At 40.3% G+C, this 27811-nt stretch overlaps 2 protein-coding genes across 3 annotated transcripts in view; one reads left to right on the top strand and one right to left on the bottom strand.

Annotated features, from left to right (window-relative positions):
- Nucleotides 1-13250, bottom strand: part of DIRC2 (disrupted in renal carcinoma 2) — an 84787-nt gene extending 71537 nt beyond the window's left edge. The window contains exons 1-2 of the mRNA XM_025377826.1: nt 12521-13250; nt 696-789 (exon numbers count right to left, since the gene is read on the bottom strand). Of these exons, the coding sequence (XP_025233611.1) occupies nt 696-789; nt 12521-12860 (434 nt within the window). The 5' untranslated portion in view covers nt 12861-13250. The remainder of the gene's footprint in view (nt 1-695; nt 790-12520) is intronic.
- A 977-nt stretch (nt 13251-14227) lies between these two features.
- The window catches only part of HSPBAP1 (HSPB1 associated protein 1), a 47901-nt gene continuing 34317 nt past the window's right edge, over nt 14228-27811 (top strand). For both annotated transcript variants that reach the window (XM_025375897.1, XM_025375896.1), the window contains exons 1-2: nt 14228-14436; nt 26649-26834. In XM_025375897.1, the coding sequence (XP_025231682.1) occupies nt 14373-14436; nt 26649-26834 (250 nt within the window). In that variant the 5' untranslated portion in view covers nt 14228-14372. The remainder of the gene's footprint in view (nt 14437-26648; nt 26835-27811) is intronic.

Below are 27811 nucleotides of genomic sequence, written 5' to 3'. Positions count from 1 at the left end.
AAGAAATTGGCATCCTGGTCAACAAAAACATCTTTTTATTGCAGATTATTACTGGTAAAATAATATTGTATTATAACCAATATAAAAACAAAATTTAAAACCTTCATATACCTTACACTCTCTAAGAATAAATCCATGGTCCCAGTTGCAGAAAGGCTGCTATTTACAAATAAGACTACCTATCCACCCCAGAAAAGACCTATGCTTACCTGCCTCCATGGCTTCACTCTTGCTAGTCCCCCATCCTGGAATACCCTTCCCCTGACTATAGTTACCAACATTCTACTCATCATTCAAGGCCGAGTTTAATTACCACCACCTTTATGGACTCCTCTTTTTGATACCTGCAGCCAAAACTTCTACTAGTCTCTTGGGGCAATTTTGTATTTCTTCTGTAGCATTAACTACACTATTATATAAATAGTATGTTATACTATTATACTTAAAAATGGTATGTTATACTATTATTTTCTCATGATAATTGTTCCTGAATAATATGAAGATTAACTTGCCCTTTTTATTTCCACAACAACCAGTATAGTGTCTTCCATGACAATAAATGTCAATTAAGTTAATCATCATATAAGGTAAAAAAATAAATGCTTCTATAAATATGACCCTTTACTGATCTTCTTAAAAATGTATACACAAAATAAAATGAAAAATGAGGGAGAAATGTTATCGACAGGATTTACCTTCTTTTAAGCATTAAGTCTGATACAGGTATGCATCTTAGACCAGTTCCCAAAACCATAAGGAAGGATGTCAGGAGCACAGTTATCCGGAGACCTAAAATGAAAAGAAAAACATTGAAATTACCTTGATTTTCTCCTAAGTCCACTGTTAAAAATAAAGATTACTTTTAGTCAATCATACTGACATGATATGCTAATATTATGGCTTTTCTGTATAACTTTAAAAATGGGGGGAAAAAAAGACGACAAACCGTACATGCTGAAAACGAAATGATGGGCTGGGCATGGTAGCTTATGCCTGCAATCCTCCTTGCACTTTGGGAGGCCCAGGTGGGCAAATCACCTGAGCTCAGGAGTTTGAGGCTAGCCTGGGTAACATGGTAAAACTGTCTCTACTAAAAATAAAAATTAGCTGTTTGTGGTGGCACACACTTGTAATCTCAGCTACTTGGGAGACTGAGGCATGAGAATTGCTTGAACCTGGGAGGCAGAGGCTACAGTGAGCTGAGATCGCACCACTTCACTCCAACCTGGGCGACAGAGTGAGACTCTGTGTCCAAAAAAAGAAAAAAGAAAATGAGATGATTCTAACTTTAATGGAAAACAGGAATGTTCATATCAAAGATGGAGGAAGAAGTTCTATTAAGTTTAATTTTTCAAAAGGAATGTCTAAAATGTTCCATTCAGATATAATACTTAAAAATATGGCAAATAATTTAAAAAGACTAGATATTTTAGTTTTACATCTCTAATAGAAAAATTTGAATTTTCAAATGTAAGCTGCTAATAAAAAAACTCTTAACTGTCCCTAAAAAGTATTTTAAGGTGATAGATCATAGCTTTAAGATTTCTCAAAAATGACAACTAGGGAACTACATATTTTATAATCAGAACAAGCTAATGCTTGTTAAAGGGTCATAGGAAGTGGTCCTCTCTGATTATCAATATAATCACAGTCTTTATTTATTCTTGATTTATCCGACGGTTTTCATTATAAAATAACGCTTAATAATGTTAAAAAATCATGGCTTAGGACTTTAGAAGACAACGTGGATCAGATAGTTTTTTCCCATTGTATTCCAAACACAACAATTACTTTGAAAATGTGTGTCAGTGGTTGTTCACACAGAGGGCAAAATATACAAATATAAAAATAAGATAATCAGAAATAGACACAATATTCTAGCTATGGCAGAATAATCTAACAGAACCCTTTCTTCCTATTGTTGGAATGCTACACCTCTGTTAATACTAAATTAACATAACTTACTGTTTGTGGCAGTCACATCATATAGGTGGTTCACACTAAGTCTATGGCAAAGGTGGCCACATTGCTTCAAATTTTTCCCAAATCCAACATCACCTCGAAACCATTTCACACAGAGAACAGACATAAACTGATTAATGTAATATTTCTTTTTTTCCCAGAGCTCTCTCTCTCTCTTTTGGCAGACGGTACATGGTTAAATGTTTGGTTTTCAAAGAGCTACTCTGCTTGAAGGAAACTGAAAGTCAACAAGACTATAATTATGCAGATCAAACATAGCAAAGAAAATAAACTTGAGATCCAGATCAGGCATATACGCTACGTTAAGGATAATTTGTGATATGAACTGAATTACTTTATAATATTCTTATATAATCTGAATATGATTAATACAATTTACCAGAAGGAATACCATAGGGAACTGTGTTTCTTGGTAACAAGTAATGCATACATACTGCTCATTTACTGCTTCTACTAACAGAATACAGACTTTAAAAATCACATTACAGCCACAGGAAACAGAGTACAATTAACAAAAAGTACACACATAGTCATAAATATCCTAAAATCACAAGACGTTGCTCTTATAAGGATATACTGGGTACCCTACAAGATACTGAATAGAATTTTTATAGGTTGGGGACCATAAGGCTTACATTCTACATGATACTTATTTTTTTCTAAAGAGTTTGTTTGCAATTAAGGTAAGCAGACACCAAGCAAAGCAATGAGGCATTATTTATGGCCATATGGTCCAATAACTAGGCTTCCTATTGTTACTGCTAAAGGCTACCATACTTCACTCAGTTATGCTTTTTATCAAGTATTTCACAATACAACAGCTAATATAAACTTCTAAGAGTAAAGAAATTGTGAAAAACTGCTTACTAAAGCAACCTCTGGCCAGGCACCGTGGTTAATGCCTATAATCCCAACACTTTAGGAGGTGGGAGGATCCCCAACACTTTAGGAGGTGGGAGGATCCCTTGTAGCCAGAAGTTTGAGATTAGCCTGGGTAACATAGTGAGACCCCATCTCCACAAAACTACAAAAATGAAAAATAAAGCAACCTCACAAGTACAGTGTGGTGGCTTTCTTGTGTATTTTTAATTGCTGCCAAGTGTTGTTTAATCTATCCCAGCTGGCGATCTTGAATAAAATGCTTTCTTCATGTCACTCACATCTTGACAAGGCATGACTCTAGAATTCCATGTCATCAAAAAGATATCAACTCATCAAGGGAGAGGACTTATGAGGACCCCAGGAGAATAGCCTTATATAGTTTGGATATTTGTCCCCACTCAGGTCTCATGTTGAAATGTAATCCCCAATGTTGGAGGTGAGGCCTGGTGGGAGGTGTTGGGATCATAGGGACAGATCCTCGTGAATAGCTTGGGCCATCCCCTTGGTGATGACTGAGCTCTTGCTGAGTTCACAGGAGATGAGATCTGGCCCTTTAAAAGTGTGTGGCACCCCCCTCCCCCACTTTCTCCTGCTCCTGCTTTCACCAAGTGGCATGGCTGCTACCTCTTCACCTTCCATCGTGATTGTAAGCTTCCTGTGGCCTCCCTGAATGATGAGCGAATGCCAGCACCATGTTTCCTGTAAAACCCGCAGAACCATGAGCCAATGAAACCTCTTTTCTTTACACATTACCCAGCCTCAGGTATTTCTTTATAGCAATGCAGGAACTGCCTAACACATTGGCTTCTGAGACATATAGGACTGTTACATAAATAGACCCCAAGTGATTACAACAGTAATAGGATGTAAGTGCAAAAGCCATCTGTGAACAATTTCAGAAAAACAAACATCATTGAAAATAAAAACATTTCTTTTCAAACACAGCATCCAACATTCAGAATGCTTCCTTTCAACAGATGCAATAACTCCTTTTGCTGGGGACCATTGAGTGTAGGAATGGAAGCCTCCACTGCAGATGTCTAAAGAATCAGGCTGCAGAGTTGACTAAATCCCTCCCCCAAAACCCACACACCCATAATGGAAGCATGGAAAGTCAGCAACAGGCACAGTGCTCACCTGGTAAGACCACCCCCTTCCCTGGCTCCACACTTCCATCAGCTGAAGTGAAGATGAGCTCTGCTGGCTCTGGGGTAGATCCTCTTTTCTCTGCTCATAACCTTCACAGCCTCGTCACCCTAATCTGCCTTGGAGATTGTCAGAACTAATGACATCATGCCTGTTTTTCCTGTTTAAATCAGACACAAAAGATTCAAGATTCACAGGTCATCCTTATCCTGATAGGGCTTTATACATCCCCTAATGAGACCTCATCTCTGCCACCTACCTCCTCAACCCCAGAAACCTACCTCTGTGCCTTCTGGAGTGCTCAGGCATAATCAGTGGAATCACTACCTTCCCGAAGCTCTTCTCCAAACATTCTCTCTACCTTCTTACTCCCAGAGAAATCCCTTACACTGCTTTCCCTGCCACTTCCAGATCATTCCTACTCTCTCTGCCCACAAGTTACCCAAGTTACCTGGTCTTTTTTCTCCCCATGCTTTTAAGAATTTCTCTTTATCAATGGTTTTAAAGAAGTATGAACATGATGCGCCTTGGTGTAGGATTCCTTATGGGTCTTCTCCTGGGATTCTTAAATTTCTTAGATTTGTGGGTGTATAGATGTCATTAAATTTGGAAAATGTTTTGACCATTATTTCTTCAAACTTTTTTTTTGCATCACTCTATCTCACTCCATGCTCTCCCTGCTTACTTTTCTCTCTTCTCCTTCTGAGACTCCAATTACATGCATAGTATGCAATTACATACTCCAATTACATGTAAATTGTCCCACAGCTCACTGATAACTCATGTCTTTTGTTTGATCATTTTTAGTCTTTATTTCTCTGTGTTCCATTGTGGATAGTTTCTAGTGCTATATATTCAAGTCACACTGACCTTTTCTTCGGCAATGTCTAGTCTGCTGTTATATCCTGTCTAGTATATTTCTGTCATCTCAGACATTGATTATATTTTTCACCTTCCACATTGATCACATTTTTCATTTCTAGAAGTTCAATGTTGTTCTTTTTTTTTTTTTTTTTGAGACAGAGTCTCGCTCTGTCACCCAGGCTGGAGTACAGTGGCGCGATCTCGACTCACTGTAAGCTCCGCCTCCCGGGTTCACACCATTCTCCTGCCTCAGCCTCCTGAGTAGCTGGGACTAGAGGCACCTGCCACCACGCCCGGCCAATTTTTTGTATTTTTTAGTACAGACGGGGTTTCACCGTGTGAGCCAGGATGGTCTCGATCTCCTGACCTCGTGATCCACCCGCCTCGGCCTCTCAAAGTGCTGGCATTACAGGCGTGAGCCACCGCGCCCCGCCCAATGTTGTTCTTTTTCTGTCCTCTTTGTCTCTCTTTAATGTGTTCACGCTTTCTTTCTTCTATCTTCTTGAACATCTGTAGTATGTTTACAGAGATTTTTCCATTACAGGTCTTGGGAACATGAACTATTTCCAGCCTGTGTGATCCTGGGGAACTGTTCTGCCTGTTCTTTTTTGGCAGGCCTTCCTCCAGTCTTGGCTAATTTCCTCACATGTATCCTCTGATCAGTTTTCTGCTGAAGACTCAAAGGAACACCCTGCCGATCCAGAACATTCTCTGTGAAGTTTCCTCCTCCATTGTTTTCTACCTGAAGAATTCTAGTTATGTTGGCCTCTTCGAATTCTCACCTCTGTCTCCTTAATTCAGGAAAACTGCTGGGCTCTGAGTGAGCTCCCCATTTCTGTGCTCCTGTCTGGCAATTCTCCCTGGATAGTAAACTGAAGCAGTCATAGGGATCACTGCCCTGTCCTGCCCTGCCTGTCGACCAATGTTTGAAAACCATTGTTTTACGTATTTTGTTTTGTTCTAATATTTATTTATTATTATTTTTTAGAGATAGGGTCTCACGATGTTGCCCAGGATGGTCTTGAACTCCTGGCCTGAAGTGGTCCTCCTTTCTCAGCTGGGATTAAAGGTGTGCCATGCCCAGCTCCTGAAATTTATTTAGTTCCATATATTTTGATTCCTTATTTTTCATTTTTAATTAAGATAGAAGGATAAATTCAGTTCCCATTACTCCATCATGGCCAGAACAGCCTTTGGTCTAATTTTTTCTGACTAATACCCACTGCTCCTTGCTGTGGTTGTCTACAGACCACCACACACCTGCCTCCCGGTTATTCGCCTTCACTGCTTAAAGATGTCTTGGCTCATTGTTACTCCTCAGGACACTATCCTTTCATAAACCTGGTGATTTCAATATCCACTACATGATCCTTTCAGTATGCTAGCCTCTCAGATCTCTGACCTCTTGTTCCATGGTCTGAGGTAGGCTCTTAGCCCTACCTTAGCCATCCACGCTTTTGTTTATACTCTGACCTTATCTTTACCATAACTGCATCCATGTCATAATCTCAATTTCTTTTTTTTTTTTTTTTTGAGACGACGTTTTGCTCTTTGTCTGGAGTGTAATGGTGCGATCTCGATCTTGGCTCGCTGCAACATCCGCCTCCTGGGTTCAAGCAATTCTCCTGCCTCAGTCTCCCGAGTAGCTGGGATTACAGGTGCCCGCCACCAGGCCTGGCTAATTTCTTGTATTTTTAGTAGAGAGGGGGTTTCTCCATGTTGGCCAGGGTGGTTTTGAATTCCTGACCTCAGGTGATCCACCCGCCTTGGCCTCCCAAAGTGCTGGGATTACAGGCCATAATCTCAATTTCAAGCACCCCATTCCTCAACCATGGCCTCCTCTCTTTCCCATTCATTCTCTCTAGTAGTCTAACAAGAACAAATTCTTGATTCAATATGGAATGACAGTTTGGGAGCTTGCTATTTCTTCTCAACCACCTCATGTGTTTTCTTTGTCCTCCTTAGATTCCATGGTCCATTTTCAGATTTCTCTCTACCTAACCCTCTACTCTTTGTCTGCACTTTGTCAGTCCTATTCACCTGGTAAAACTGTAACTCTGGTTAAATCTCTCTGCCAACTCTGCCCATGCCTGTACTTGCCCAGCAGAACAGGCTGGAGGGAAACACACAACCATGCTGACTGGTCTCACTTCAAATTAATGATCAGTCACTGAAAGCAGCCCTCAGTGCTACCCAACAATCCTACTACAACTTCCTAAACCATGTGTCCTTCATTTTTCCATAAAATAGTTTCATAATTTATCCTCTCTCATTTGTTCCCTATTTGTATCCTCTCTCTCTGTTCCCCTATTCAGGGGATCATTTGTATCCTCTCTCTCTGATCCCTCATCAGGGGATCATTCTGTTTCTTATTTTTCTGAGGGGGAAAAAAGCTATAACTTCTACAAGCTCTTATCATCCATCATCTGCATCTGTATGTGTATACTCTTATCTTCTTTCCCGTTACTACTAAAGAATCAACTGTCAATGCTTCCATCTAAGGCCAACTTGTCTACCTGTGCCCTGGAGGACCGCATCCCATCTTGCCTACATGGCTACAGCAGTTCCTCCCTTTCCCTCCAGCATCATCAATTTCCCCCTTTTTATGGAACTGTTACGATGTTGCATTATATAGATATGCTTTAGTATCTCTTACCGAAAAAAGAAAAAAACAAAACAAAACCCAAACCTCCTTAGTACCCACATTCCCTCTGGCTACTGCGCATTTCTCTGTTGCCCTTTATGGCATAACTTCTTGAAAGAAATGTCTACATTCACTGTCTTTGATTCTTCTCGTTGCATTTTATTTCAGACTCACCACATCATTCCAGGGAGATGATTCTTTTAAAGACACCAAAAGATCTCCATGTTGCTAAATCCAGTGCTCTATTCTCAGTCCTCACTAGCTGGTTCTTTGTTGTCTTCCCAACCTCTAAATGTTGTAATGCCCCAAGGCTCAGTCCTCTACTCCAGGGAAGCTCCACCCTTCTCCACAGGTGATCTCACCCAGTCCCATAACACTTTTTATACATTTTTTTCTTTTTCTTTCTTTCTTTTTTTTTTAACCAATAAGAATGAGCTTGAACCAGACCCATGACTTTAAATACCATTATAGGCTGACAACTCCCAAATACGCTGCACAGGCCTCTCCCCTTAACTCCATACTTGTATATTCAATTGACAGTTTAATCTGTCTACTTGGATATCTAACAGGCATTTCAAATCCCTGATCTCCATGCCATCTGTTCCAAAATTGCTCTTTCTACAGTCTTCCACAAATCAGTAAATTGAAGCTCTATTCTCCCAATCAGTAATACTAAAAAGTTGAGAAACAGCTTAGACTCGTCTCCTTCCTTCATGCTCCACATCTCATCCTTCAACAAATACTGGTGAATCTACTTTCAACACATATCTGCAATCTAACCACTTCTCAAATCCTCCACTATCACCTTAGTCAAAAGCCACCATCAGCTCCCATCTGGGTTATTCTACTAGCCTAACTTGTCTCCCTGTTCTGGCTCTTGTCCTAAAGACAAGAGCGTAGTCATTGTTTTACTCTTCCACGGAAAGCCCGTCAATGGAGTGAGGCCTCCTCACTTGATAATGGCTGAGATGCCATTTAAGAATGACTTACAGGGCTCTATATCTCCTGGCCTCTCACTAACTCTCTGACCTCATTTCCTACCACTGTTTCCCTCACTGGCTCTACTCCAGCCACAAAGGCCTCACTGCTCTTTCCTGGATATGCCAGACAAGTTTGGAATCTTTATCTTTGCGGTTCCCTTTGCCAGAAACAGTCTTCTCCAGAACTAACATGTCAGGTGTCATTTTTCCTTCAGGTGTCTGCTCAAATACACCTTATCAGTGATGCCTTCCCAAAACCCTATGTAAAGTATAATACCACCCTATCACATTCCCTTCCTCCTTTACATTGCTTTTCTCCAAACCATGTATCAATATCACCAGGTGACATACTAAATATTTGCTTTTCTTGTTTGCTGTCTCGATCTCCCTATTAGGAGGAGGGTCTGTGAGGGCCATATCCCCAGTGCATGGAACACACTGGGTTGCCATCTCCTTGAAACTTTTAGTTAGCTTCGAGGGCACACTTGGTCTTGGCTCTATGATCTCTCTAGCTAGTCCTTTTCTGTCTCCTTGCTGGTAAATGAAAAAGGGTGGGAAGGTACAAACCCATTTTAGGAAGATAACCAGTCTTTCTTCCATACTAATCAGGCTGGGGCTTGAGGCAGCACAAAGACCAAGAACCACCTACCCTCCAGGGTACAAGACACTTTAGTGCCTTGCTTGAGCCTAGGAGTTCAAGACCAGCCTGGGCAACATGGTGAGAACCCGTCTCTGCAAAAAATACAAAAAACTAGCCGGGCTTGGTGGTGCATGCCTGTAGTCTCCGCTACTCAGAGGCTGAGACGGGAGAATCACCTGAGCCCAGGGAGGCTGAAGTTGCAGTGAGCCAAGATCACACCACTGTACTCCAGCCTGAGTGACCAAGTGAGACTCTGTCTCAAAAAAAAAAAAAAAAAAGAAGACATTTTAGTACCCAAGGATGCCAGAAGCAAGAAAGAACTTTCTTTCTTCGTGTGTAGATGGAACACCTGTAGCAGGAAAGCCAACATATAAAAGTGTATTTGCTTTCTTCTACTAAAAATGAAAACTACTTCCTAATAAAGAGAATTTTAAAATATATTTTTTATTGCTTCAATCAAAGGAAAATATAAAATTGAATTCACCATATAGTCACAAGAACTACTGAAGAACTGAAGTACCTTATTTGATAAAGTGAACGGGTAGTTTCTAATTTATCCTGCCACGGATGGATAGTAGGTACAATTATAATAAGAAGGGTGCAAATTAACATTTTTCTATCATTAAAAACAAGGTTGGCTAAATTTGGGGAATAATACTGAAAAATGCTCCTGATAAAAATAAAAAGAAACTACAGCTCAGCATTTTCCCCTGAATTTAGCCAAACTTGTTAAGGGAATGACCAAGGAATTATCACAGATCGGAGGAAACTAAAGAGAAATAACAACTAAATGCAACAGAGGACCCCAGACTGAATCCTGGAACAGAAGAAAAATACATCAGCGGAAACAAAATCTTTTTTCTTTTTTAAAAAATATTATTGTAACATTGATGATAGGTAAAGTACTTCTTTGAGTTTGTTTGTTTGTTTGTTTTGAGACAGGGTCTCATTCTGTCACCCAGGCTGGAGTGCAGTGGAGCGATCATGACTCACTGCAGCCTCTACTTCCTGGGCTCAATTGATCCTCCAGCCTCAGCCTCCCCAGTAGCTAAGACTACAGGCGCATGTCAACATGTCCGGCTAATTTATGTATTTTTTGTAGAGTCGGAGTTTCACCATGTTGCCCAGGCTGGTCCCTAACTCCTGGGCTCAAGTGACCCACCCACCTCAGCTTCCCAAAGTGCTGAGATTACAAACGTGAGCCACTGAGCCCAGCAGAAACCCAAAGAAAATCAATATTTAGTTTAAAAGCAAACAACAAAAACCCAAAGAAAATCTCCATTTGGTAGGAGGAGCCCTTCCTCGGTATCTAGTACACATCTTCTGCAAAAGTATTTGCTGTAGCTGGAAGTTCTACAGCTGTCGAGACACACCCATTCAGGGCTGGATATCTTTGTTAGAAGGTCCTTCCTTGTATTGCTTTGAGTTACATTCCTTTGTAACTTGACTCAGTCTAGTTCTTCCTTCTAGAACTACACATAAGTCTAATTCCTCTTTTACTTGATCTTCACAGTCTATATTTTGCCTCAAGTTTCTTTTTGAAGTGTGATATACCCAAGTTCCCTTCACTTTACACATCATGATTTTTATACCCTTTATCATTCTTGTGGCAGAACCTTCAAAGTTCTGCAGTTTGTCAAATGGCCTTCTCAGAATCAAGCTCAGAACTAAACACTAATGTAGAGCCTATCAAACTATTTCGCTTCTTGTTTTGGACACCATGCTTCTATGCCTAAAACTGTCCTTTCTTTTTTAGCAGCTACATTACATTGTTGATCATTAAGGAATTTACAATCAACTATTCCTTAGTCTTTTTCACATGGATTCCAATGAAGTAATTCCAGTGAAGGAGGAGAGAAGGAAGCACAGCTACTAACATGACCCTGCCATTATTACTCTCTTAATAACCAACTAATTTTGAGTGCTAACTACATGCCAGACAATTGCAATTCTATACCTACCTACACTTGACTTTTGCTGAGGTCTGAATGTGTTCCCCTCAAATTCATATTTTGTTTATTCATTTATTTTTCTGAGACGAGTCTTGCCCTGTTACCCAGGGCAGAGTGCAGTGGTGCCATCACAGCTTACTCCAGCTTCGACCTCCTGGGCTCAAGCAATCCTCCCACCCCAGCCTCCCAACGTGCTGGGATTACTTGAGCCACTGTGCCTGGCCTCAAATTCACATTTTGAAATCTTAACCCTCAAAATGATGGAATAAGAAGGTGCAGACTTTGGAAGGTGATTAGGTTATGAGGGTGGAACCCAAGTGAATAGGATTACTGCCTGTATGAAACAGACCTCAGAGGGATCCCCAACCCCTTCTTCCATCTTATGTTATAATGAAAAGACCACTGTGTATAGGAAGCAGGCCCTCACCAGACACCAATTTTGCCTGAGCCTTCATCTTGGACTTCCCAGCCTCCAGAACTGTGAGAAATAAATTTCTGTGTTTAAGAACTACCCTGTTTATGGTATTTTGTTACAGCAGCTCCAGTGAACTAAGACAACCTTCTAAATCTGACTAAAGAACTCATTGCAACAAAACTTACAAAACGTTGAACAGAAACTGTACAAAGTAGCTCCCAAGCATTATTCAATTAATAAATATAAAATCTTGCACAACAGCCTCTTGAGGGTAGACTGTCACTACTAATCATTTATCCATACTTATGTGGTACGTATGCCTTGATTCTCAGTCCTATGGCTTTTTTTTTTTTTTTTTTTCCTCCTCAGAGAATCACACTGACAAGTGGTAAAGAGAGATGTCCAGGGTACCATTCTAAGAAAGCATCTTCACTCATCTGCAAGCTTTAATTGAAAGTCGCAACTCTCAACTGAGAAAGCCACATACACACATTTTAAAGCTGCCGAGTACCACCTTCCAGAAACCAAAGTGTCAGATCTGAGTTTCCCAATAGCTCTTCCTGGGCTGAAGTCATTTATTACACAAAACCAAGTCATTATTTCCTTACATCTGGGCACCATCAATCTATTTTCCGACCTTTTCACCCTCAACATCCCCAAATCCCTTTGAAGTCAAAGCATCAGTCATTTTTGTCAGGTGTAAAACACACTGCACGTGCACGGGCATGCTCTGATGTTCACAATATGTAAAAACTTGAACATTTAGAGATCGCTTAAATCCCTGGTGTTGCATAAACGGCCTGATAAAAACATAAACATTTGCAAGGTAGCCTTCCCACATTTGTCGCTTTGGGGACGGAGGGTTCCCAAATCAGAAATGGAATGCTAGCAACACTCCATCACCTCACACAACCCCTATGCCGGGGCCAAGGGAGGCGGCTAGCAGGCCTGGAGCGCGGGCAGGCGCCGGCTCCCCGAGGAGACAGCGCGGGCTGGCGCTCCCCGACCCCTCACCTCTCTTGTCCAGGAGCCACATGAATGCGAAGCAGGGCAGGAAGCCGATGGGCCCCCACAGCACGAGCAGCGCGATGTCCCAGCTGGAGAAGCCGTAGGCCTGGCGCGCCGAGTTCTGGATGGGACCCCAGGTGTTCCAGACCAGGCCCTGAACGAACGCCAGCAGCGAGAAGAGCAGCAGCACCAGCCAGCGGCGCCCGTACACCCGCCCGGGACCCGGGACCGCCGCGGGCAGCGCCGCCGCCGCCTCCCGGCTTCTCCAGGAGGCCCCCAGCCCAGGCCCGAGCCCGGGCCCCAGCAGCGGCTGCCTCTCCTCTTCGCTGCTCCAACGAGAGCCCATGGCGACGCGTCGCGCGCGAAGCCAATGCCGGGCTCAGTCCAGGTCACCGCCGACTAGCCCAGGGCAGAATCGTACGGAGCAGTGGGAGGCGGAGGCTGCTGTGGTCGTCCTTGGCCTCCGGGCCGCGCCTCGTGCGCCTGCGCGGCCCGAGCCGGGCCGGCGGGGAGGCGGGGCAGGCGGCAAGGAGGCTGGGGTCCGCCCTCCCCTCCGCGGGTGGCTAGGAGACACAGGCGAGAGGAAAGGAGCCAGGTCCCAGACTGAGGGCAGGTAGCGCTGAAAAGGCAGGGACAAGCGCGGCTGAGTCGGGGAGAGGGAAACTTGCAGAGAGGCTGTATTCGAGGAGGTTGGGCAAGGAACCCTGGGGTGTTTGGAGGAAGTGTCCAAGTTAAATCTTGTGCGTAATAAACAACTCAGTGACCTGTGCTCACTTAACCTAATGCTTGCGTCTATTTTGGGCTTATTCTTATTTTTGTTGAGTTAATAACTTCAGAAATTATAGGCAGAGGATAAGATTTAGGCGTAGTTGGTCCCAGGGGATTATCTCATAAAAATCATTTATGTACAATAAGTACTGCCTATTTTTGTTATTTTTTTTGTCTTACATATCCAAAGAGGAGATTGCAAACTAGCCAATTCCATTCATATATATGTAAACTTTTTTTTACCCATTTCGTCTGTCACTTAATAGGCGAGCAATAAAGGTATGTCCAGTAAAGTTGTAAGATTTTTGCCCCAAAGTGACCCAGATCCATCTCCAGTGATTATGATTTGACCACAGGGTAAACGAGAAGAAAGGTGGTTGTTGATCTCTTCACACAGCTGTTTATTTATTTTGGTATACAAATCCAGAAGCCTGACAGCTGTGGATTAGTGTCCTTGAAAACCTAAGTCAAGCAATTTGGCTTGTCTGCATCGGGAAATGAGTCACAGGGAACGCAATCACAGGATTCTTTGCCCGAGGTTCGTATTTCCCGGCGGCCACTAAAATTAGAAGGAGTCAGGTTGCTACCAGAAGGGCAAGAGAGGTGTAAGAGAAGCGTGAGCTAGCCTCGCATTCAAGGCTGCCAAGAGCGGCTCGCGAAAGCTGAAGTCAGAGACCCATCCCACCGCCGGAGCCCCATAAAGCGTCAAACCTTCCCCTAAAACTCCAATCATCTAGGGTGGAGAAAAGCCGAGGCGGAAAGCAAGGATCTGACTAGAAAAGGAGACACAGAAACGAAGCGAAGACTACAGGAAAGAAGCCTAAGGTCCGGGTTAGGTAAAAAAGCGCCACAACTCAGACCACGTGTTCGTATTTCCACACCCGGGGTATCAAAACAAAGCTGCGTGGTCCCGCCCAGCATCCATCACGTGACCTCCACGTGAGCGCCTGCGTTTCCGTAGGAGGCGGGCGGGAGTCGCCGGGGCTCCTTCCTGTGGTGCAGCTGCGGGTCCCGGAGCTTGGTCCCTACCCTGACCCCACCCCAGCTCCGCTCCGCCTTGGGTTCCGGCAGAACCCGCCTTGCGGTAGCCATGGCAGCAGGCTCCGAGGCGACCACTCCTGTGATCCTTGCAGCTGGGGCTGGAGGGGAGGAAGGTAGGTGCCAAGCTGAGGTCAGACCCTGAGTACAAACCCAATACCAGTTGACTCTCGTGGCACCCCTCGTGGGGCCGTTTGCCTTAGCCCCGTCCCAGGTCTCTCTGGCCTTGCATTGGACTATGAAAAAAATTCTGTATTTTCTAGCGAGCGTGGCATTTCTCGAATTGTGGCATCCAGATTTTTGATCGTCATAGGGTAGCCTACCAGTGCTGTTTCACGCATGGGGTGTTTGTTTTGTTTTGTTTTATATTTGCCCATCGTTAGCTAAATAGGGGTGTTTTGAATGTTGGGATTAAAATTAAATTTGTGAAATTGAAGGCAACCTTTGAGATTAATGGGAGTTATCTGAGACTTGTGAACAGGGATTATGCGCTTTTGTTCTATTTCAGTGAACCCTGGTTTAGCAAGTGGAGATGAGGTTTGGAGACCCATGAGCCTGAGATCCCTGTTATTATTTATTGAATGATTGCACCGTGCAGCGCTCTGTTATGGATACTGTCGCGGGATCCAGAGACTTTTGAATATTTATAATAATACCTTTTCCAAAGGAGCCTAGAAAGGAAAAAGAATGACTTACTATATGTTCACCTGAACTATTCTACCAGTAGTACACTTTGTGAGGGTTGTTATCAGGAGGAGGGATCTCAGTGGAGAGAACATAAATGTTTCAAGGAGGGAATAGTTTGAGGTCGGCCTTTTTTTTTTTCTCTTTTGAGACGGAGTCTCGCTCTGTTACCAGGCTGGAGTGCAGTGGGGCGATCTTGGCTCACTGCAACTTCTGCCTCCCAGGTTCAAGCAATTCTCCTGCCTCAGCCTCCCGAATAGCTGGGACTACAAGCGCACCACCATGCCCAGCTAATTTTTGTATTTTTAGTAGAGACGGGGTTTCACCATGTTGGCCAGGATGGTCTCGATCTCTTGACCTTGTGATCCGCTGAGGTGAGCCTTTCTGATTGGATGAGATGGTGACAAACTCAGGTAGTGGTGCTGGGTTCAGGAAGTCAAGGAGCAGAAAAGGATGGATGTATTTAGGGATCAGATAGCTTGCTGAACCCCCATTCCAAGCAGAAGAAACAAATTATAGCCTTCTACTATCTGAGCACTTTCTACTAGGGAGACAATTCTTGACCTTCATCTATACCTCCATTGCATTGATTTTTCCATTTTCTATCCACTGCACCCCCTTATCCAGAATGTATGTCGTTCCTTTGAAAAATTCTGTTGTCCCTTCCTGCACCTTTTTCTGGCAAAACTCTTACTCTGGATGAAGTCAACCTTTTGCCCACTTTGTACCTGCACTATGCGCCTGAACTTTGCTGGAAAAAGTCCTGCACAAATTGATGACCGTGTAAAGTGAAAATGGCCAAACTCTTGAATATTCAGCCAGTATGGGCTTGAGATCCCTTTGATCCTCTGTTTCTCTAGTGAGCCTACCGACTTTCTCCAATGACAAATCCCCAAACTCTATAACCTCTCTCTGCCTCTTTCCTGATTTCAGGTGATGACTTTGCAAGTCAGGTCAATTCTGCATCTAATCTGTCTACTTTTTTCCTCCTTCACTATCAGACCCTACTTCAAATCATCCGCATTTTCTCACCTCAACTACTACTGTATCTTCCTGACTTGTGTCTCTGTTTTCTATTTGTACCCCTCTAATCCCTTCTCCATTCAGCAGCAAAAAGTGACTCTTCCTTATGTAAAATTCTTCAGTGAATTACATTGCCCTTAGAAGTTAGAATAAAACCCAGACTCTTAACCATGGCCTTGGTTTGGGCTCTGCTGATGTCTTTAGCAGGATCTCTTGTCACTCACCTCCCCTCTCGCTTTTCACATAGCTGACTTAATCTTTAGGTTTTAAAGTATGTCACCACCTGAGACCTTAAGAGACCAAACTATCTAAAACAGTCACTGTGATTTCTCTTGCACCCCCAACCCTAGATATTCTGGAATACAGCATCCTGCTTCTGTCATTTTACTTATTACAATCTGTATTTATTATTTGTTTTTTCCATTAGATTGTAAGTACCTTGAGGGCAGGACCTATGTCTGTTTCATTCACTGCCGTGTGCCCAGCTGCAAGTACAATGCCAGGCACATAGTTGGCACATGCCACGTTTGTTGAATGAATGAATAAGGGCACTCCATGCCAAGTCCAGAGGCAGAGGGAGAAAGCATGACATTGGCCAAGAACTGAAAGAAGTCAGTGTCAGGAGTGGTAAGAAAAGAGGTATCCTAAAGGTTACCTTATGCCTGGTTAAGGAATCTAGACATTAAGATAGTAGGAAGCCTTAAAGAGCTTTAGGTGAGGGAAATAACATGATTAATTTTGGTTGTAGGAAGATCACTGTGTCTGAAGGGTAGAAGATTGATTGGAGGGAGAAAGACTGGAGGACAAGGTACTTAATCCCTTTGAGCCTCAGTTTCCTCCTCTGTAAAATGCATGATCATTGTGAAGATTAGAGTTAATATGTGTAGATTATCTAGCATAGTATCTGGCAGGAATTGGATATTCAGGAATGGTGACCATTTTTATTATTAATAGAAAGTGCCAGCCTTAGTGACTGATGTTGAAACTGAAAGAAAAGAAATTAGAGATGTTATGTAAGAGAATGAGAAAAATAAATACATTAAATAAAGTCAAGTGAAAGGGTCGGTACATTCAGTACAATGATGAATACAATGGGAGTCATAGAAAAGTTCATTTAAAAAGTTTTTGTTTATTTTTTATTTTTGTAGATACAGGGTCTCACAGTGTTCCCCAGGCTCGTCTCGAATTCCTGACCTTAAGTGATGCCCCTACTTCAGCCTCCCAGAGCACTGGGATTTCAGGCATAAGCCGCTGCACCCAGCTGAAAAGTTCATTTTTGGGCAAACTTATTCCATGATCAAAAAGTATTTGAATGGCATATGGTAAACAGACCTTTATCATGTGGTAAAGCAGAAGACAGTCTTTGCCCCAAAATAGCTTATAAATATCATTTTTGGCAATAAAGACATATCCAAAAGGTCAGATGTAATTAGCTGGGATATAATACTCAGTATGATACATATGAAGTACTTTGGAGGCTGAGAGGAGAAGGAACTAATAGAAATTGGGTTGGTTTGTGCTTCCTAGGATAATTTCTTGAAGATGAGCCAGGTGAGGAGACTGATTCTACTAGAGTAGAAATAGTGACAGAGAACCTGGGTGAAAAAGAGGAAGACTTGTATCCATTGAGTCCAGAGAAGAGCAGGGTAAAAACAGAAATGTTGAAGTGAAGAAGAGAAAAATTGTGGGTTTCAGTCTTTGCAGAAAAATAGAGCAAGGCACCACAAAAGTAAGGAAGTAGAGAAAGGTGCTGGAGACTTCAGAGTGAAGAAGCAGCCAGCCGTGTTGGTGCACGCCTGTAATCCCAGCACTTTGGGAGGCGAGGCAGGCAGATCTCTTGAGCTCAGGAATTTGAGACTAGCCTGGGCAACATAGTGAAACCCTGTCTCTACAGAAAATACAAAAATTAGCTGGGCATGGTGTTACGCACCTGTAGTTCCAGCTGCGTGGGAGGCTAAGGCACAAGAATCGCTTGAACCTGTAAAGCGGAGGTTGCAGTGAGTTGAGATCATGCCACTGCACTGCACTCCAGCCTGAGCAACAGAGCCAGACCCTGTCTCAAAAAAAAATAAAAATAAAAAAAAGAAGCTTTGGCATGGTCACCATAGGGTTGAGGATGATTAGGAGTGAGTCAGTGATTGGGAGCAGGAAAGGGTAACCGGTAGAGGTGAGCATAAAATCATAGAATTGATCACCTTGGTTATGCTTGATAGCTCATTATACAGAAGTGCTTAGTTTCAATAAAGTTTTATACATTGCTAAAAATCAGGTATTCTTATACAGTTATTTGAAAAAAAACATTTGTTTAGCATCATTTTATGCCACGCACTGGACTAATCTGTAGGGAGATAAAAGTAAGAGGTTTGCCTTCAAGAATGTGATATTGTTTGTTTGAAATAACAGCTTAGAAATAATTAAAAACAAACATGAAACTACTTATTGTTAATTAAGAATCCATTTAAATTCTGAATGTGAAATGTTATTCTCATAATCATACATTGATTGAAGCATTCATTGAAATTAAAAATTGCAGTTATTTGAGTGTGATTCTGTCTTTCAAACTGAGGTTATTATATTTCTTTCTATTGGGCTGTTTTTTAGTTTTTAGTTATAGCCAAGATTATGCCTTGATGAAGAGAAGAAGAATGTGTTAGTAACTCTTCTTCCAGTGCTTCCTGAGGAAATATCTCATCTAGAGTTGTATGGAATTGATTTTCATTTAGAATGAACATTCCTACATAACTGGATTTACTCTTTTTCAGCTGGCGACACATACTCACCATGTCATTTTTGTTCTCATTTTAAAGGGCAAAGGGTGGAGGAGTTTAAAGAAAAGCAAAAGCCTGTGTTATCTCAAAAAATAAAAAATTCCCATGTTAGAATCCATATGTAATTCATAATGTAGATAAAATTTTTAATTTCACTGAATGCTTGGTAATGATGAGTATCAGAAAAACAATACCATTTATTTTATTGTGGTAAAAACGTATAACATAAAATTTACCATGTTAACCATTTTTAAGTGTTAGTAGTGTTAGGTAGATTCACATCATTGGGAAGGCGATCTCTAGAGCTTTTTCGTCTTGCAAATCTGGAACTCTACATCCGTTAAACAATAACTCCCCTTTCTTCTCTTCCCCCAGTCCCTGGTAACTGCCATTTTATTTTCAGTTTCTAGAAATTTGACCACTTTAGATACTCCATATAAGTGGAATCATATAGCATTTATCTTCTTGTGACTGGCATATTTCTGTTAGCATACTGTCTTCAAGGTTCATCCATGTTGTAGTATGTGATAGAATTTCCTCCCCTTTTAGGGCGGAATAACGTTCCATTGCATGTGTAAGCATTTTGCTTATCCATTTGTCAACAGACGTTTGAGTTGTTTCCACCACTTAGCTATTATAATAGTGCTGCTGTGAACATGGGCGTGCAGATGTCTTTTCAAGACCTTGCTGTTGAATATTTTTGAGGAAAAGTAAGATAAAATAATCATTTATTTTAAATTATCAAAAATTCACTTAGGGGAGGCTGGGCTTCAGTGGAAACATTTTGGTAGAAATTTTGGAGGTACATTGCAAAAACCTTTAGTATTTGAGATGTCATTCCTTCTAGTGTTAACTTCACTTAAAATATAGACAGATTTCCTTTTTCTTGCTTTGGTTTAAGACTAGTATTACTTTTGAATTTACGAGCCATTTTTTGAGGTAAAGATAAGTTTTCTGGGTTAAATGGACAAACGTTGTAAGTGTAGGAGGATGGAAAGAGACTAAAAGGCTCATGAACCTTTGGTAACTGTCCAACATGTAACTGTCTCAGGTGCCCAGCCTGAACTTCCCGCATGTTCACTGCCACACCAAGCATTGGTATTGATAAGGCTAGGTCATAACGGCCGCGACACTAACGTTTGTGGTTTTTTTCAGTGATAGACATCACCTTCTAGACATTGAAATTCAAAGGGTTTATGGTTAGCCATCATTTTACTTAAGCATTATGTTGCCTTTCAGGAGAATTTTCTTAGTTTGTGTTGACATTTTAAAATAGTGGCTACAAAATGAAAAATTCTTTTTAGTGTAAGTTTTACCATTCAGTCTTTAGTACTAATCCAGTCATTTTGTTAGCTAGTACTTGCACGATTCCATCGGGTTTTTCTAACATGGCCCAAATGGTCATTATGTTTTGCCCTAATATCTACCATTCCAGAGGTTTTAAAATTTCTCATATGTATATACAATAGTTGTCTGATGAAACACCACATATATACTTAGATGTATACATTCAGAAATAAATGATCTCACTGTGCCAGGACCCAGTTTTAAATTCATGCTATATCATTATAGTGAGTCTCTGTATTGTAATGTGAGACTTACTCTTATGTCAACTTCTGAAGGTTTGTAAAAATCTTTTTAATTTTTTCATTAAAATTATACCTGATGAGAGACAAGGTATAATTTCAAGATTTTTGTTATATTCTATTAATATTCGGAGTATTCTGGACACATGGTAAATGTTCCTTATTCTTGTCTTAAAGTTGAAATCTCAGATACAAATCCAGGCCAGGTGTTAATTGACTGACACCAGATAGTTGGCATACTCAGAGAAATTAGGTTTCAAATTATCTTGTACTTTGCATTAATTTTAAAAAATTACTGAGAAGGATGCAATTTATTTGTGATGATGTTTCACTATCTCCAAAGAATTAGTTGTTAACTAAGGCTGTAATAAATTGACTGGAGAACGTGCTACATTTGGAGAGAGAAAATTTTATTGTGTAATACCCAGATCACTCATCTGTTTTTTTCAGCAGTTTCTAAGTCATCTAGTTAAAAATTACTACCTGCTGCAAGTTTAGACCTAAATACCCTTATCCTTTGAAGACTGTTGAGGTTGCTTCAGAATTTTTATAGCTCTTTGCAAAATATTTCTAGCATGGAGTAACTGGGTGCATCCGTAAGCTGTTTAATTAATACAGGGTAGCATCGCATTCTTCTTTAAAGGAAATTGTAACATTTAAATTCATTAATTTAATGGCCCAGTTTATTGTTGATTAAATTATCAGAAGCCAAATTAGTTTTATCTCACAACCAGCTGATTGTTTTATTTCACGATGGGCCTGAAATTCTGTAAATATGCTAATTTCCTGTTATGATGAACATCTACTCTGCTTTGCACACACTTCATAGTGCTTTCATTCATTTAGCAAATGTTTTGGCATTTAATATATACCAGTCACTAGGCCAGGCACTCGCTCAGCAAATTTTAGTATTGAAGGTCTCCTATTAAATAATCTCTGGGATGTGTGGGATTTTTAGATCAGATAATTAAATTTTTTAAATTTAACTTTATGCTAGAGAATATTTACTTCTTTGTAGCTTTTTTGTCAAAACACTACTCATGTGTTACTGTCACCTGTGTACATATTTATAAAAGGCTACCCAGTTATATCTACTCAAATATGGACCATTTTGGGAATAATCAAAGCCATGTGATCTATTGGCTCTAATGTAAGGTAAGTACAATAAATAAATCCCTACCCCAAAGTAATTCGTGCTTCTGTTTTTCTCTGCCCTTTAAAGTTCCAGAAGCAAAATGTTCATAGGTTGAGTATTTTACAACCTTAGAACTGTGTATGTCAGACTGTGTGTCAGACCAGCCATGATTCATCCAGCCCAAGCCACAGAGCACTGTATAGGGAGAATATGGTTATCCTTGAAAATGATGGCCTCAGAAAGCAAGGTGTTATACCAGCTATGAATTAATAACAGTCTTGACTAGAAGGTTTTTTTTTTTTTTTAATCTAAAATGATTCAGGAGGTAGTAGTTGGTTCAGTAGCACGAAGATGAACATATTTGCATTCTTTTGCTTAAGGTTTGCAGTTTCCTGGACCTTTCATTTGTCTCTCAAGAGGGCTAAACATTATGTCTGCTTTCCAGGCAGTATATAGAAAAGGATGAGGGCAAAAAGTCTGACTCACAACTTCAATATGTGCACATGAGCGTGCACGCGCATGCACATATACACACACATGGAAATTATATATATATATATATATATATATTCCGTATCTATCTATCTATCTATCTATCTATCTATCTATCTATCTATATTTGGCTACTCCTGTCTGCAAAGAAGTCTGGGAAATAAAATTTTTCAGTCACTCCTGTTGCCCAAAGTTCTTTTAATAAGGAAGAAGAGAATGAGTATTGGGTAAGTAGAAGTTAAAGAAAAAATTATTCAGTGACACTTGTTAAAGCATGGTAAGGAAGACTATTCAGGACCATCACCATAGATATAAGGACTACTGTAACGGGGTCTCTCAGTTGGGGAGAGAGATTGGGCCCAACTCCAAAGACAGCATGGGCAAGTGAGAATTTACAGCCAAGGAGCAGAGTCAGTGGATGAGAAATTACTAAGAGGAAACACCAGGGGTAAGGGGAAATCTGGCTAAACCAACCTAACAGGATTCTTGCTGAAGGCAGGCCAAGGTGATCAGATATCACCTGGAGGTCGGTTGAGGATGAAAAACCTGATCAGATGTCAGGGATGGGGGCAATTCTTGCTAAACTGACTTAGCAAGGTTCTTGCCTAAAACTGGGTTTTACAAGGAAGTGCATAGATGGACCTAGCAAAAGAATCAAAGCCTGACTAAAGTTTGGCCAAGCAAAGAGTCTTTGTCAAAAGTAACTAGCACTCCCTGCCATGTGTGCTCATGCACATACAACTCATGCGCTCCTCAAAACATTCCTCTCTCCCCAGAGCACATGTGAATGATTATTTATGAATTGATCTTGAGCTTTCCTGTGTATCCTTTCAGCTTATATTTTTTCTTCTGAGTTTTTAGCCCTAGTTAAGTTGCACAGTCAATTCTCTAGAAATAGGATTGTGCAGTGGAAAGAGCACTGGACTTGGACTGAGGGGACCTGATAAATCTGGTTCCAGTCCTCTGACATCTAAGCTTCCATTTCTTCCTTCAGTTAATGGAAATGAATTACCGTCTCTGCCTGTGTTTTACAGGCTTCTTATAAGATCAGATGAACACTTTTAATGTAAAAGTGCATTGTAAACAGTGAAGCATTAAACAATTAAATGTATGGTATCGTTATGGTGCCTGTGTTCAAAATCAAACTACTCATCTTCCCAACAGAATGAGTTATTGCTCTTCTCTTATGGCAAGTCACCAAGTCTAGACAACTCAGTCTTGTGGCTACATCTGACTCCCACCCCACATCTCTGGTTGTAATAGCCTTTGATATTATTCTCTGAGTATTTCTTCATCTTTACCATCTCTTACTTACTCACTGCCACCCCTGTTGTTCAGGCCTGTACCATACTTATCGCTTGGCTATTGCAATAGCTCTGAGTCAACTTCAGGTCCAACTCTCCCTTCCCACCTCACATCTCTACATATTTCTAGACAGCCCTCATTTTTAGTGAGTATAGTATACTATGGGATTGCCTTATCATAATTTAGTAAATATTTTTCTGCTTTGGGGCATTAGGTTGTTTACATTTTTTGTTGTTATAGTGCGGTAGTAGACATTTGTGTGTGTGTATGTGTATGCTATACATAGCTCATGATTAATTATTTGTTACAGTAAATTCCTATAACATGAGTTACTGAGATAATGAACAGTTCTTTCATTTTCCCAGTTGTTTCCCAAAGGATGATTCCAATTTATATGCCATGAACAATAGAATACTATTTATCATGAATATATTATAGCTTTTCATAGTGTAGGGATCAAAATATGCCACCCCCAAATATGCCACTTTGGTACATTGATTATTTGGGGTAAAAGGCATTGAAAAGGCTGGGCACAGTGACTCACCCCTGTAATCCCAGCAGTTTGGGAGGCTGAGGTGGGTGGATCACAAGGTCAAGAGATCAAGACCATCCTGGCTAACATGGTGAAACCCCGTCTCTACTAAAAATACAAAAATTAGCTGTGCATGGTGGTGCGTGCCTGTAGTCCCAGCTACTTGAGAGGCTAAGGCAGGAGAATCGCCTGAACCCAGGAAGCAGAGGTTGCAGTGAGCCAAGATTGCACCACTGCATTCCATCCTGGCGACGGAACAAGACTCTGTCTCAAAAAAAAAAAAAAAAAACAAAAAAACATTGAAAAACAGCAGATGCAGGGTCATTTTGAGCTCCCTTTTTCTTCCCAAAAGCGGGAGGTAAAACTTCCATGTGAAAGTTGCCCTCCCTGTACCAGGAACAAGGAAGACATTCTTGTAACCAAAGATGGGTAATAAAGGCTGAGAGAAATCTGTACTAACAAACCTTGTTAAACCAACCTTTATCTTCCCAGTCACTTTTCCACAATTACCTGTACTCACCCAACTTCTTTGTCTTGTCTCATTTTCAAAATTTACTACTCTTTGCCCAACCTACTATATAGATGTTAAGCTCTAACTGCTTCTTTCGGTCTTCATTTTTCTTGTGAGGGCTCCCATGTACATGTAAAAATTTCTGAATAATGTTTGTATGCGTTTCCCTGTTAACCTGTTTTATGTCAGTCTCAGCTAGAGACTTTAAGAGGGTAGAGGAGAAATTTGACCTTCCGTACAAGTAGTCTACAGCAAAACTTTAAAAACATATAATAAAAAAATGTAGGTGTTCATTTTCATATATGCGGAATCCAGGCATACCAAGTCCAGGAAGATTTGGTGCACTGCAATATAGGTAACCTTGTACTTAGACTTATAGACCCGTATGGAATGGATGAAGAACTTGAATGCAAAGTTGCTGTACATGTCAAAAGTGAAAAACACAATAAAAAGCAACCATCTCAAGGAAAAACAGAAAATTGTATTCTTGGTCACATAATGTTATCCTTTACAGGGCTCTTTACCTTGTAGAGGTCACCTGAAGATAAACCAGGGGCTGCTTTTCAGTGAGACCAAGGGTGCCTTCTCTTCCTCACTGCATGCAGTCCCTGACTCTCCTGCCTTTCCCCTCTGAGCATCCACACTGACCTTCTCACTTAGAATGATGACTGTGTAGGAGGTAACAGATTGTTCTCAAATGTCATCTACCAAGGGCTTAGAGCCTGCTGACTTTCACTGAGGTCTTAAGAAGGGATTCCAAGTTTTTGTCCTTGTCTGAGAAAGGAGGCCAAACTGATTTAAGTTTTCAGTTTCTTTAAAAACAAGCCTTACCTTTAGACAAACACAAATTACTCAAGTTCTTTGATGATTCCTTCCCTATCCCTCTTCCTTTTATCATAGAGAAGGTTGGGTGATAGAAGAATTTGGACTATTTATGAATTTTTCTTAATGTTTTGAATTCAGTGTAATTATAGATAAAGTAACTAAAATAGAGGGTTAGCTGATCATTCTTGATAATCATAAATATATGTTTTGAGGGTCAGAGAGTATGAAGCATTTTTTAAACCTCCCAAAAAACTTGCCATCTTAAGACGTCTTTAAAAGAGAAACTTGCTTGTTCTTTTATTCAAAAAATACTAATCTTTGCTCTCCTATCCAAGATTAATATTTTATGATTCTGTGACATTTATTTAAATTACAGTGTTGGTTTGTACAGCTCTTCTGTACTGTTTATAGATGCAGTTGAAACCAAGGATTAATATTGATTGCCATCTAAGTACATCTTTTATCCTTTTAAAATTGCAATAAAAATAATCCTTCTCCCTCCCCGGTTGACTGCTATATTGACTCAGTAGTCTTTCTGGCATTAACCTGTGATATAACAAGTAGAATTGTTGCTGACTGCAGCAACTCTAGTTGTTCAAGAGTAGTTCCCATCAGCATTTCTTACATAATCCTCTACTTAGGAAGTAGTGTTTTCCAAAAAATCACACCTTCTAAAATTTAAAGATGTAGTTGGAAAGCCTTTTTTAACACTAAAGTTTCATTTTTGACATTGAATATTGTAAATATCTACCAAAATTTAAACACTTAAAATTTAGTATGAGAAAAATCATTTAAGAATTAGGTCTTTTCACCTGCCCTCATGTGTTTATCACAGCATTATTCACAATAGCTAAGAGATGGAATCTGCTTAGGTGCCCACTAATGGTGAATTGAATAAAGAAAATATGAGATACATACATATATACATATGCACCATGGAATACTATGCAACCATAAAAAAGAATGAAATCATTTCCCTTGCAGCAACATGGATGCAGATGGAAGCCATTATCCTAAGTTAATGAATGCAGAAACAGAAAGCTAAATACCACAAGTTCTCACTTATAAGTGTGAGCTAAACATCAAGTACACACAGACATAAAGATGGGAATAATAAACACTGGGAACTCCAAAAGAGAGGAGGCAGGGAGAGGAGCAAGGGTTAAAAAACTACCTGTTGAGTACTGTGGTCACTATTTGGGTGATAGGTTCAATAGAAACCCAAACCTTGGCATTGCACAATATACCCATGTAACCTGCACGTATACCCCTGGATCTAAAAAAAGAAAAGAATTAGGTCTTTTGAGATCATATGTGTATAGAAACAGCAGTAAATGATGTATACATCATTGTAATTGTAGAGAATGATTTGCCATGATAAAAACAATATTCGCTATTTTTTTCTCCATATTGTATGAAAAAACTTGATAGTTTTCTATCTATTGCTCTATTCATTTCTCTTTCTAGGTGAACATGTCAAACCTTTTACGCCAGAGAAAGCAAAAGAAATTATCATGTCTTTACAACAACCTGCAATCTTCTGTAACATGGTGTTTGATTGGCCAGCACGACACTGGAATGCTAAATACCTTTCGGAGGTCCTTCATGGCAAACGGATACGATTCAGAATGGGGATGAAAAGCATGAGCACAGGTATGACTATAGGTAATCACTATCATAATGTCTCTTCAGGAGCATCCCTGCATTCTCAGCAGTGGCCTCCTGATCTCTTGAAAATCCTTGCTTTCTAATCCTTTTTTTTTTTTTTTGACCATTCACTGTACATACAGGAATGTTTTATTGGAAAGTTTGGAAAACAGTTTGGCTTAAGTGTTTTTTGTTTTTGTCTATATAAAGTATAGACAAAACAGTCTATAGTTTATGACCGCATACAAAATGTATTTGTTCATGTATCTTATATGTATATTGCTAAACATTATTGTGGTTCATTAAATGTTAGACACTTAATAAATAAATATTTGTTAATGTGCTCTTATTTATGTTCCTATTAGACCAATACTAATCTAATAGTGCCGTCCACTTTTTACTCAAGTAGAATGTGTCCTTTTATTTGTGGCTTCAGGCACTATTTATAGTTGTATAATTACTGGGTTGTAATTTTATCCCTTTGCTTTATTGACTGACTGACCTGTTTTGCATTGCACAAACATGAACCATATGTAAAGCTCGCTCTTTTATTCTCTTAAGCAAATAGATTTTGCCTCTTCTTTTCTGAAGACATAACATTTTGATTTGTTTGCCTTATTTTCAGATAAAGCAATTACCATTAACTCTAAAATTTAGATAATTTACCATTAACTCTAAAACTACTGTTTCTAATCTAAGAGAGTCTATAATCATTTTCTGGTGTTTAACTTATATTTCAATATGGGTAAGTTTGGTAGTCTAGAATTTCAGTTTTTTTAAGCATTGAGGTAAAGTAGCTTGTTAATATCTATTAACAGCTCAGGAGAACTAGAAAAGTCCCCAGCTTCCCTTCCTGCTGCTCCAACCTGCTTTCTCTCATTTTGACCTTGTAGCATTGCTGACAGAATTATTTAGTTTTTGGTGTCTGGAACCACTTTGTACTCCTGTGACAGACGTAGCATGTTGAATATACCTGGAACTCT

This window comes from Theropithecus gelada, chromosome 2, assembly GCF_003255815.1.
Source record: "Theropithecus gelada isolate Dixy chromosome 2, Tgel_1.0, whole genome shotgun sequence".
Classification (NCBI taxonomy): domain Eukaryota; kingdom Metazoa; phylum Chordata; class Mammalia; order Primates; family Cercopithecidae; genus Theropithecus; species Theropithecus gelada.
The sequence above is the reverse complement of the archived record's forward strand: the minus strand, read 5'-3'. Positions and strand labels throughout refer to the sequence as shown.